This window comes from Embiotoca jacksoni, unplaced genomic scaffold (genome assembly GCF_022577435.1).
Source record: "Embiotoca jacksoni isolate LCO1_2020_lvr unplaced genomic scaffold, fEmbJac1.0.p SCAF_84, whole genome shotgun sequence".
NCBI lineage: Eukaryota > Metazoa > Chordata > Actinopteri > Embiotocidae > Embiotoca > Embiotoca jacksoni.
Window position 1 is genome coordinate 993,971 of NW_027185441.1, and position 13,338 is coordinate 1,007,308.

At 44.6% G+C, this 13,338-nt stretch overlaps 1 protein-coding gene across 1 annotated transcript; it reads right to left on the reverse strand.

The window, feature by feature from the left end:
• Positions 1–188: 188 nt before the first annotated feature.
• On the reverse strand, positions 189–7,362 carry ctsd (cathepsin D). Its single transcript, XM_069139622.1, has 9 exons — positions 7,204–7,362; positions 3,265–3,421; positions 2,652–2,775; positions 2,448–2,566; positions 2,128–2,327; positions 1,719–1,841; positions 1,458–1,602; positions 945–1,043; positions 189–689 (listed from the first exon to the last, which is right to left on the reverse strand). The coding sequence occupies exons 1-9, from the start codon at positions 7,263–7,265 to the stop codon at positions 528–530; spliced, it is 1,191 nt and encodes a 396-aa protein (XP_068995723.1). The 5' UTR covers positions 7,266–7,362; the 3' UTR covers positions 189–527.
• Positions 7,363–13,338: the final 5,976 nt, after the last annotated feature.

Below are 13,338 nucleotides of genomic sequence, written 5' to 3' on the forward strand. Positions count from 1 at the left end.
TCATCCAAATTATGAAAAAAACTAAAGATTTAAGATTTGCTGGTAGACTGACTGTTAGCTTCAGGCAGGCTAGCCGTTTCCATCCGTTTCCAGTCGTTATGCTAAGCTAAACTAGCTTGGCGTAGCTTCACATTGATTTCATCACTGACAGTTTATTGATTAAAACTACAGAAGAGAAAGACACCAGATTCTGTCTTAAAAAGAGTTTATTCTTTTTAATCACACAAGGACCATCTGTCAGTAGTAAACTTCATCCTAAAAGGCTAATTCAAAGTTCTTTAAAACAACTCCCTGATTTAAAAAAGAAAGAAAACGGATCATATGTCTGAAGAGGGCGGTACCGGTTCTCTCAGCTGATAGCTGATCTCTGATCAACACCCTCCACCCCCCCTCCCCACCACCCTCCACCCCCCTCCCCACCACCCTCCATCACCTCCATCACCTCCATCACGTCCTCCCTCTGATAAACTCCCATCAGTGCACGTCTCTACGGTCTACTGCCAACACACGTCCGGCCCGGCAGCAGCTCAGGTGGACTTGGCGAAGCCGACCCGGTTGTTGTCCCGGTCGAACACCGTGTAGTACTGACCGATGAACACGTCTCCCAGAATCCACAGCGGCCCGGCGGGGGCGGGGATGTCCAGACCCATGAAGCCACTCAGACACAATGTCTTACCGGCCTGAGTCACCTGCAGGGGACAGAGACAAGAGACAGAGGGGACAGAGTCAGGACACATTGGACACAAGATGACAGAATCAGGTGTCGGCTGAATTTAAATATTTAGAGGACGGCGACTCTCCGACCGAACGATGAAAACAAACATCGTCATCCTCTGAATGAGACAAAGCGGCACTTGTTTGGTTTCCATGACGTCGCTCAGAGTCTCAGTGTTGTTGTGTTGCGGCGCTGTGCGACTCTCTGCCGCCCCCTGCTGGACGCTCACCTTGAGGACGTACTGCTCCCCGGTCAGAGTGTAGCTCTGTCCGCCCACGGTGAAGGTGATGACGGGCAGCGACGGGATCTTCTCGCAGTTCACCATGTACTGAAACACACGCAGAGGTCAGAGGTCAGAGGGTGAAATCACCAGCAGACACACAAACACGGGGAAACAATTCACAAGTAAACACCAACACACATATGGAAAATAAATTCACGACTTGACACCAACTCACCTAAAGAACAAATTCACTGCATAACAAAAATCTGATTTTTTTTTTTATTTTTTTTATTTTTACAACGAAGTCATTCCTCGTTCGATAAATCAGAATCACATCATCCTGAAGTTCAAACGTCTCCAAATGTCCAAAGTAAGACTGATTGATCGCAGCATATTGACTGTACGTTGGTGGATTTATATAAACCGATATATCGACTGATCGATCGAGTTCCGCTGCAGATTTTTAACAAACATCCGGTGAACCGTTAAACGGTCGGGTTGAGTCCCGTCCGGTCTCACCTCCCCCTGGATGAGTGGCAGCGCTCCGATGGCTTTCTGCAGAGCTTTGACCTCCGCTGAGGGACCCGTGATCAGAGACGTCCCCGTGTCCACGATGACCTCACAGCCGCCTTTACACAGACTCAGCTGACTGCCCACCGCCATGCTGTCTCAGAGGGACACACACACAGAGGTGTCAGAGTGTGTGTGTGTGTGTGTGTGTGTGTGTGTGTGTGTGTGTGTGTGTGTGTGTGTGTGTGTGTGTGTCTCTCTCTCTCTCACCCGTCCATGTGGACCTGCCAGTACGCCTGCCGGGTCACGTTGACGTAGTGGAAGTCTCCGCTGTAGTACTTCGGGTCGGTTCCTCCGAGCAGCAGCTCACCGCCCGGTTCTGTGTCCGGGTTCCTGAACAGAACCGAACACGTGAAGACAGTCCGTCCCCGCTACTGTCCTCCATCAGCGTCCACAAACATGCGCCACTTTATTGTGTCAGATGTGTAAACTTTGTATTTATAAGAATTGACTGCAGAGATAGATGTTAAAACTGGTGTCATGATGTAGTTTGTCCAGCAGGGGGCGATCTGACTGTTTACAACCTCAGCAGCTGCTTTAAACATAACAAACATTTACTGTATGAATATAATAAATATAATAATAACTAGCCTCAGTGTGTCGAACCGCTGCGTCTCACCTGTTCAGGTAGAAGGAGAAGACGTTCTTGTCCACCTTCTTCTGGCTCATGATGTTGTCGAACACCGGCGCCACGCCGTCCACGGAGATGCGCGGGTACCCCATCCCGAGGATGCCGTCGAACTTGGCGGCGATGAAGGCGATGCCGGGCTGCTTGATGGCCTCGCCGAACAGCTGCTGCTCCACAGAGAGGTCTCCGATCTGCAGGACGGACGGTCAGAGGACATGAGTCAGAGGACGGACGGTCAGAGGACATGAGTCAGAGGACGGACGGTCAGAGGTTGTCAGTCAAAGCTCCCTGCAGACGTGGGCGGGGCTTACGGTGCAGGTGTCCTGGCTCAGGTATCCCGACAGACTGCCGCTGCCGTACCGGATGGCGAAGGCGGTTCCATTCTTCACGTAGCTGCTGGACTTCGCCGAGTTGTACTTGTGATGAAGCACTGAGGACAGAAGAGGAAGACGACAACGAGTCAGACGAAGCTCGGACCGGCTGAGACGGGCCGTTTCCGTGGCGACGGGACTCACGGCAGGCGATGTCGAAGAGGGAGCAGTGGACGGAGGGAACCCACAGGTTGGAGGAGCCGGTGTCGAACACCACGGTGAAGGACTGGGGGGGCGTGCCCATGCCAATCTCCCCATAGTACTGAGCCTGGAGGGGCGGGGCACAAACACACCTGAGGAGGAGGAGCCAACAACAACAACAACAACAACCACCAGGTCTGCCTGTTCTCAGCAGCTCAAACAGTTTCACTGCAACTGCTTGAGGAAACGATGACGCGGCAGAATCACATCAGCAGAGTTTCTGTCGAGTCACCGCGGCCGCATCACTTCCTGTTTGAGCCTGTTGATATCTGAGATTTACAAGTTTCGACAGAAGAATCAGTTTTAATCTAAAAACCTGTTTAAGTGACAAATAACCAGCAGGAAGTGAACAAACTGACTTCCTGTGACATCACAGCCACACAGAACAACAACGATTCATATTATCATCATTAATTCATCTAATTATCTCATTTCATTTTAAGTATGTTGGAATATAAATATGGATTTATCAGCCTGGAAACTCTGAACGTTCCTCGGAGGATTTGCAGGAACATTGAGAGTGTCAGAAGGAGAACGAGGACCGAGCGGTTCTTACGTCCAGGTAGTTCTTCAGCGTCTCTGGCGTCGGACTGGCCGCGGACGGGAACCCGAAGTTGTACTTCAGGGAGTGTTTGTCGGCCAGCAGCTCGTCGGCTCGGCGGCCTGAGTCGGTCAGCTCACGTCTGATGGAGCGGAACTTCTTCAGGGGGATCCTGAAGGAGGGAGAACATGTTAGAACATGAGAGAACATGTTAGAACCAGAGAGAACATGTTTGAACATGTTAGAACCAGAGAGAACCAGAGAACATGTTAGAACATGTTTGAACATGTTAGAACCAGAGAGAACATGTTAGAACATGAGAGAACCAGAGAACATGTTTGAACATGTTAGAACATGTTAGAACCAGAGAGAACCAGAGAACATGTTAGAACATGTTTGAACATGTTAGAACCAGAGAGAACATGTTAGAACATGAGAGAACCAGAGAGAACATGTTAGAACATGTTAGAACATGAGAGAACCAGAGAGAACATGTTAGAACATGAGAGAACATGTTTGAACATGTTAGAACCAGAGAACATGTTTGAACATGTTAGAACATGTTAGAACCAGAGAGAACATGTTAGAACATGAGAGAACATGTTAGAACATGAGAGAACCAGAGAACATGTTTGAACATGTTTGAACATGTTAGAACCAGAGAGAACATGTTAGAACATGAGAGAACCAGAGAGAACATGTTAGAACATGAGAGAACATGTTAGAACATGAGAGAACCAGAGAGAACATGTTAGAACATGAGAGAACATGTTTGAACATGTTAGAACCAGAGAACATGTTTGAACATGTTTGAACATGTTAGAACCAGAGAGAACATGTTAGAACATGAGAGAACATGTTAGAACATGAGAGAACCAGAGAACATGTTAGAACATGAGAGAACCAGAGAGAACATGTTAGAACATGAGAGAACCAGAGAGAACATGTTAGAACATGAGAGAACATGTTAGAACATGAGAGAACCAGAGAGAACATGTTAGAACATGAGAGAACATGTTTGAACATGTTAGAACCAGAGAACATGTTTGAACATGTTTGAACATGTTAGAACCAGAGAGAACATGTTAGAACATGAGAGAACCAGAGAACATGTTTGAACATGTTAGAACCAGAGAGAACATGTTTGAACATGTTAGAACCAGAGAGAACATGTTTGAACATGTTAGAACCAGAGAACATGTTTGAACATGTTAGAACCCGTAAATATTGCGAACTTTGCTCGAATTTGCGTTAGTTATTACGACCGATCAAGAACCAATCAGGACAGGACGCCACGTTTGATCTGGTCCGATGTTTTAATGTTTTATTCTGCGACTCACACTGAAGAGACCAATCAGGCATGAACGAGGCACTAAGCCCCGCCTATTCTGTCCAAGCCCCGCCCACTATGTCCCCAACAGATAAAGAGGAAGCTGAATGGCTTTAATTTAATTATAAAGATGTCTTTTTTCTTCCCAACAGTAAACTTCTGTTTCTGACAACAGGAAGCAGAATTTAAGAGTCTCGACTGTCAAAATCAAACTGATGTCTGATGAATGTTAAAATGTTATTTTATTTGTTTTCTCTGCTGGAACCAAAACAAACAAACAAACAAACAAACAAACAAACAAAAGAAAAGAAAAAACAGATGAAGTTAATCTTTGACTTCCGATTTTAAATCAAACAATAATCATAATAATAATATTATGAAAAACTTAGACGTAAATTCTGTTTGTCAGGTTAATTCGTTCATAAGCAGCTTACAGGAAAAAACCGCTCGCTTTTCAGCTCAGTTACAAAATCAGGAACAAACAGGAAGTTAAGGAGGTCAAAGGTCAGAAACACGAAGAAATCCAATCAAAGAGCAAATTATAATCAGAAGTATTTAGATTATTTCATTTTGATTTCCGTCTCTAACACACACACACACACACACACACACACACACACACACACACACACACACACACACACACACACACACACACAGCCCTTCCTCTAACTTATAGTATCAGAAATGTGAAGAGATTAATGTTTCCTGCTTCTTGTCTCACAAACACAACGATGACTCAACACTTTATGTCCTCCTGATTTCTGTCTGCATTTTAATCTGAACTCAAACTTTATTCATTATTTACTGTTTTTAAACCGTTTTTAAACTTCTGTAAAACACTCAGTCAGTTTAAAAACTTCCTGTTTCTACATCTTCAGTTGTGATAAAGTTAACCGACAAATTGAGAAACCTTCAGTTTGAGCTTCTGTAACTCAGTGATGAGCCTCGGAGCGGTTTGGAGCAGGAAGTGACCATATTTGGACGAGCTGGGGGAGGAGCCAGAGGTGGATCTGACCGATCTGATCGGAAACCTGACGATACTACGTCCCGCCCACCGATAGCTGTAACCTGACTGCACCACAGGCCTGTCAATCAAACAGACACGCCCCCAAAAACAGGTCTTCTTGAATCTTCTTTTCTAATGAATGAGGGATTATTTTCAGATGGACCTCCAGAAAACTAAGAAGAAGGAGTGACTTTAGCTAACAACACCGAGATAACTGATGGACACATTTTATTTTGAGAGAAGTTTCATATTTCCTATGAATAATTTCAGATTTGATGTTCTGCTCGTTCAGAACAATAAAACGTGAATAAAGAGGAGCTGGTTCTGGTTCTCAGGTGGGAAATCGAACATCTGGATCACCTGCAGCTGCTGAGTCAACATTAAAACCTCCACGTGTCCTCAGACAGATGTTGTCGCTCCAGTTCTTCTCAGCATGTTAACTTTAAAACCGGGTCAGACTCTAATGTCCCGTCTGGTGGCGTCTTATACCTTGTTGTTGTTGTTGTTGTTGTTGTTGTTAGGGCCCGAGCACCGATGGTGTGAAAGCCTTATTGTTATCTAAGGAATTATTATTCTTTTCATTCCTTATTTTTCTCCAGAAACAGCTGCATTTTTGGAGACTTGATCATCTTCAAAAACTCATGAAAGTTGGTGCACTGTGGCGAAAAATGTCTTCTTCTGGTGGAGTCGTAAGTGGGCGTGGCCAAATCGCTCGCTAGCGCCCCCTAAGGAGATGCCCCGGCGGCCACATTTACCGACATACACCAGATTCATGGGACACGTGTATCACACCTGGATGCACAAAAGTTACGTCGCACCGTTACGTCAACTGGACAGGAAGTCCACCATTTTGAATTTAGTCACCATTTTTGCCGATGCAGACACGTTGTACTTTAACAAACTCCTTCTGTAGATTTTGTCGGACCGACTTAAAATTCCCGCAGACACTCTTTGGATAGAAAGATAGATTTGGATAGTAGATATACATGTTTTCAAGGGTCTGCAGTGATATTAAATATCTTCCTGTAATGTGTTGTGGATGCAAAACTTTTACAATTTCTCCGAACGTTTCAACTTCACTGAACGTTGAATCACCAACAGGTGTAATCTGAACCTTTAATATCAACGTTGGTGAAGAAGAACCTTTGACCTGTTCGAAGGTGAGTCCCTCTAAGGGTCACAGGTTTGTACATGCAGTCATACTAATACCAAACCAAAGGTCAACAACAATACAAAACTCAAACAATAAAAATCTCCCAAAAGACTTTTCTTTTTCATATTTCAGATATTATTATTATTATTATTATTATTATATGTTGTTCAGTTTAATTCACTGCTTGTGAATTAAATTAAATTAAATTAAACACTACATTGTGTTTCAATGAGCACCAGCATCAATAAACGGTTCTGCAGGTGACCTTCAGCACGTGCCGTCTCAGGTGTGATAAACAGTCCCAGCGACCTGTTTATCTTCATGTCACGTGACCAGCACCGCCGGTGACGTCACCGCCCGACGCCGCCGTCTGACCGCTGAACGCAGCTGAGCTACATGCTAACGCCAGCTAGCAGCGCGTTTACGTGAACAGCCCGTTTGTGTTTCGTCTCTTTTCCTCACCGGACCAGCGCGTCGGACGTCAGCGCGGCCGCCGCCAGCACACACAGGACGAAGCTCCTCATCGTGACCGCCGCAGGAACTCGGACGTAGACGGAGACGCAGCTCTGATTGCAGCTTGTTTCACAAACAGCGACTTTATCAGCTGACTGTCGGCGTCACGTGCTTCTCCCGCCGCCCAGCAGCGACGTCACTACCGGTTTATTCTATGTTTTTGCCTTGTCAGAGGAAAAGGGAAGTTTAAACTTTAAACCTTTTTTTTTTAAACGACAAGCTAAATTTATAAAAACCAACCCGGATCCGTTTGAACGAAGATAAAAGATATTACGGATCAATAAACACTATCGATTAAAAACTATTTAATGAAACAACACTAAGAGAAACAAAAAAGGAATGACTGAGATACAGAAACTACATTTATTTGACTTTTATCTAATAATTTCATCCATTATTACGATATTTATTATTATTAAGGGACTAACATTTGTCAATTGTATGAATAAATCCAGTGAAAGAGTCCTGCAGGTACAGATATCATATTGACCTAAATAACTGGACAGTCTGGAAAAGGTGGTGGAGAGGAGGACGCTGAACAAACTATTGTCCATATTGGATAATCCTGTCCACCCTCTCCACCACCTGCTGCAGGGACAGAGGAGGACATTCTCCAAAAGACTCCTCCAGCTGCTGTCACAAGGACAGATACAGGAGATCATTCCTGATACAGGAGATCATTCCAGATACAGGAGATCATTCCTGATACAGGAGATCATTCCTGATACAGGAGATCATTCCAGATACATGAGATCATTCCTGATACAGGAGATCATTCCAGATACAGGAGATCATTCCAGATACAGGAGATCATTCTAGATACAGGAGATCATTCCAGATACAGGAGATCATTCCTGATACAGGAGATCATTCCTGATACAGGAGATCATTCCTGATACAGGAGATCATTCCAGATACAGGAGATCATTCCAGATACAGGAGATCATTCCAGATACAGGAGATCATTCCAGATACAGGAGATCATTCTAGATACAGGAGATCATTCCAGATACAGGAGATCATTCTAGATACAGGAGATCATTCCAGATACAGGAGATCATTCCTGATACAGGAGATCATTCCTGATACAGGAGATCATTCCAGATACAGGAGATCATTCTAGATACAGGAGATCATTCCAGATACAGGAGATCGTTCCTGATACAGGAGATCATTCCTGATACAGGAGATCATTCCTGATACAGGAGATCGTTCCAGATACAGGAGATCGTTCCTGATACAGGAGATCGTTCCAGATACAGGAGATCATTCCTGATACAGGAGATCATTCCAGATACAGGAGATCATTCCAGATACAGGAGATCATTCCAGATACAGGAGATCATTCCAGATACAGGAGATCATTCCTGATACAGGAGATCCTTCCAGATACAGGAGATCGTTCCTGATACAGGAGATCATTCCTGATACAGGAGATCATTCTAGATACAGGAGATCATTCCTGATACAGGAGATCATTCTAGATACAGGAGATCATTCCAGATACAGGAGATCATTCCTGATACAGGAGATCATTCCAGATACAGGAGATCATTCCAGATACAGGAGATCATTCCTGATACAGGAGATCATTCCAGATACAGGAGATCATTCCAGATACAGGAGATCATTCCTGATACAGGAGATCATTCCTGATACAGGAGATCATTCCTGATACAGGAGATCATTCCAGATACAGGAGATCATTCCTGATACAGGAGATCATTCCTGATACAGGAGATCATTCCTGCCGACTGCAATAAGACTGTACAATAACTCACCTCTGGTAAAATCCATCACACAACAATAACACTGTTGACTGTGTTTCTTGGTTGTTTGTATATAATATATATAGATATATACTGTACTGTATATACTGCATATACTGTGCATTTTATATTTTATATTTATATTTTATATTTTACTGCTATTTTATTGCTTTTCTATTCTATTATTATCTTATTGCTTCTGTATGCTGCTGTAGCGAAAAAATTTTCCCCTCGGGGATTAATAAAGTAAATACCTAACCTAACCTAACCTAACCTAACCTAACCTAACCTAACCTAACCTAACCTAACCTAACCTAACCTAACCTAACCATAATTACAGAAACGTGTTTCCAAGTTTCCCTTAAAATAAAGTGTTTAAACATTTTTGTTTAATTTAGTTTTTCCGTATAAAGTTCAAACTTTCTGTTAGCTTTCATTTATTTATTTATTTAAGTGAAGCTTCCTGTCAAGAAGTTTTAGGAAACACAGAAATGTATACTGACTCTTGTTGATCGACAGATCAGAGACTTCCTGTCTGATCGATCACATCCGCCCACAAACCGCAGCTGCTGCTCACATCTCACGTGTGTCTGAAGTTATCATCTTTTTATTTATTAAATAAAAACCGTCCATATTGTTGATTCTTTCAGAAGTGGACGCAGTGATGTGAACTTTGATTTAGTTGCAGCACAGATGTGTCACGATGCGACTGTCAGCGGGTTGATGAACCGGGTCGGATCATGTGATCCAAACTGCAGAGCAGCACTCGGGATAGAAAAACACCTCGTTCAGGGCAAAAAGATCATGAGGAACATTTAGCAACACAAAGAGGAACACGGGTCACCCGGCAGCAGGGAGGTGATGGCTGGACCTGACTGGGGAGGTTTGGGTCCCTCTGCTGGCTGCTGGGAGTACTACAGAAGAAAGTCTGAACATATTCAAGCAGAAACTGATCAAGTCAACAACAAAGTACACACCAGGAGGGATTGTTTAGTTTTATAAATCACGTTTTTTCTTTAATTAGGATCAATAATCGACGAAGTGAAGTCCAAACCAGTTTCCTGGTTTGTAGAGTTTCTTCACTGCAGAGAAAATACCTCAAAACACTTCTGATTTCAGGAACTTCCTTTTGTTTGCTGCCTGATTGTGTCAGCAAAGTCAGACGTGAATTGAAACCAAATTGCGATGTCATTTTTGGAGGTTGTTTTTGCAGGAATTAGCAGAAAAATTGCAAGTCAAAGTTTTTTGTTTTTTTTAACAACTCCCTGCTAAAGTGATATGTGCTGACTTCCTGTGGTAATAAATCCTGCTGCACGTGTCTGACTTGTGATCTGCTTTTCTTTCTGTTTTGGGGCTCAAAGTGATAAAAACGTTTTATTTGTGTATTTTTTCTGAGGAAATCCCCCCTCCCCCAATCAGGAAGCAGAGTCGTACGTTTAAACTGCCACCACAGCTCTATTAAGAGGCAGCATAGCCGAGGCTGATGGGTAATTATCCCATTTAAAACGCCATCATACGAGGTCTGAGTGGTGTCGTCTTGCCGATGATTGAATCCCGGCCGATCTGGATTCTGACCCGCACTTCACCTGAAAACGTTCGGCCGTTTCATTTCAGATTGATTGGTTGGTGAAGGGGCTGCGTTGCGTGTCTTCGTATCAAAGTGCTCTCGCCTCGTCTCTCTGTCGGCTCGTCCCTCGGCTCTATAAATACTTAAATACTGACTCATGCCGGTTTCACAAAAAGACACAACGAACGAGCTGAAGTGAGCGTGAGGCTTCGCCGCTCCCGCTGAAACCATGTTCGACTCTTCGGGACTTTGTGAAAAGATGCAGCCAGATGTTAAAGTTTTTCTTTCGCTTCTCGTCTGAATGAAGCCCGACAGACTTGAGGCTCATTTCCTTTCATCGAATGTTCTCAATTCACCAATCAGCGTTGACTCGCAGACGCCTCGCTGCTCAAAACTTCATTTATTTACTTGTTACGTTGAATGAAACGAGCCGGAAGACGCTCGCTGAGTTTCATTGTTTCCAACCCGCAAACCTGCACGTGGAGGTTCGAAAAAGTCACTTCGTCAGACATCTTTTACATCTTAGAAACAGCAGGAAGCACAGATTCTGTGTTCCTGAGCCAATGCACTGATCTCTGTTTTTTAATGCAGTGCCGCTTGAGGGTCCGAAGATCCCCACCATCCAATATTGGTTTTAGGTTTTGGGTCAAATTATTGGAGGACAAAATCTTCAACATGCGTGTTCTCATGTTGAAGAACCCTGTTGCCATGGCGCCACAGTTCAGACGGTTTGCAGTGAATATTTTCCCTCAGAAGGTCCCAGTGGAACTCAGTGTTGACAGTCTGACTGTGGGGGACCAATTCACGGTGACACAAAGAAAACCCAGCTGATGTCTCCTGACAAATGATGAAATCACTGCATGGGCTCAGGAACACTTGGCTGTAAGTGGGTGTGTTGAAGATTTTCAGTTCCCCCAAAAATGTAGCTGGTGCTTCCTGCTGCTCCAATCTGCCACTTTGCGTTTCGGAGCCATGTCCTAGTGGCCCTCAGTGGTATTACACATCTGCATCGTTTTCACTTTTCCGACCCGGAGACTATGAACATTTTCATAGATAGTCTGTGGGTTGGTCAGCTTCGTCAAAGAAACTGTAAACAAAAAATAGCTTTCTTTGTGAGCATTTAAGACATTAATCACAACGGATGTAACGGAGACATAAAGGCCTGGATGACCAATAACTTCCTGCTTCTAAATTCAGACAAAACAGAGATTTAACAGGATTTAGCAAGAGAGATCATATTTTTCCAGTTTTAACTTCTCTTCACTGGCTTCCTGTGAAATCAAGAATAGAATTTAAAATTCTCTTGATGACTTACAAAGCTCTACATGACCAGGCTCCATCATATCTTAGAGATCTTATAGAACCATATAATCCCAGCAGAGCACTTCTCTCTCAGTACGCTGGTCTACTTGTGGTTCCTAGAGTTTCCAGAAGTAGAATGGGAGGCGGAGCTTCAGTTTTCAGGCTCCTCCCCTGTGGAACCAGCTCCCAGTTTGTGTTGGAGGGGCAGAAACCCTCTCTAGCTTTAAGATTAGACTCAAAACGTTCCTTCTTGATAAAGCCTATAGTTAGGGCTGGCTCAGGTAGACCTGAACCAACCCTTAGTTATGCTGTTATAGGCCGAGGCTGCTGGGAGACCTCGTTACACGCTGAGCTTCTTTTCTTTCCTCCTACTCTTTAACTGACTCATACCTCACCATCTTTTTCTCTCCCATAGTTTCTTCTTATTATCTGTTGTCTCCATTCAGTTCCTTCGCTCGTATAGTTTCTGTTCTTTCTTTTCCAGATGTCCCGTCATGGAGCTGCATGTCTCTGCTCTGTGCTTGTCGTCTCCACCAACAGTTCTTCTCTTCTATCTCTATGCTGTCCTTTTCTGTCTCTGCTCTCCTCTCACCCCAACCGGTCGAGGCAGATGCTCCGCCCACCTCTGGTCCTGGTTCTGTTAACAGATGCTCCGCCCACCTCTGATCCTGGTTCTGTTAACAGATGCCCCGCCCACCTCTGATCCTGGTTCTGTTAACAGATGCTCCTCCCACCTCTGATCCTGGTTCTGTTAACAGATGCCCCGCCCACCTCTGATCCTGGTTCTGTTAACAGAAGCTCCGCCCACCTCTGAGCCTGGTTCTGTTAACAGATGCTCCGCCCACCTCTGATCCTGGTTCTGTTAACAGAAGCTCCGCCCACCTCTGAGCCTGGTTCTGTTAACAGATGCTCTGCCCACCTCTGATCCTGGTTCTGTTAACAGATGCTCCGCCCACCTCTGATCCTGGTCCTGTTAACAAATGCTCCGCCCACCTCTGATCCTGGTTCTGTTAACAGATGCTCCGCCCACCTCTGATCCTGGTTCTGTTAACAGAAGCTCCGCCCACCTCTGAGCCTGGTTCTGTTAACAGATGCTCCGCCCACCTCTGATCCTGGTCCTGTTAACACATGCCCCGCCCACCTCTGATCCTGGTTCTGTTAACAGATGCTCCGCCCACCTCTGATCCTGGTTCTGTTAACAGATGCTCTGCCCACCTCTGATCCTGGTTCTGTTAACAGATGCTCCGCCCACCTCTGATCCTGGTCCTGTTAACAAATGCTCCGCCCACCTCTGATCCTGGTTCTGTTAACAGATGTTCTCCACCTCTGATCCTGGTTCTGTTAACAGATGTTCTCCACCTCTGATCCTGGTTCTGTCAGAGGTTTCTTCCTGTTAAAGGGAGTTTTTCTTCCCTCTGTTGGAGGTTTTTCTCCCTTAAAGAGGAG

Coding starts and splice junctions, on each gene's coding strand:
- ctsd (XM_069139622.1), bottom strand. CDS start 7,265: ATGAGGAGCTTCGTCCTGTGTGTGCTGGCGGCGGCCGCGCTGACGTCC. Junction 3,422..7,203: donor ACGTCCGACGCGCTGGTCCG/GTGAGGAAAAGA, acceptor TCCCTCCTTCAG/GATCCCCCTGAAGAAGTTCC. Junction 1,842..2,127: donor TTCTCCTTCTACCTGAACAG/GTGAGACGCAGC, acceptor GGTTCTGTTCAG/GAACCCGGACACAGAACCGG.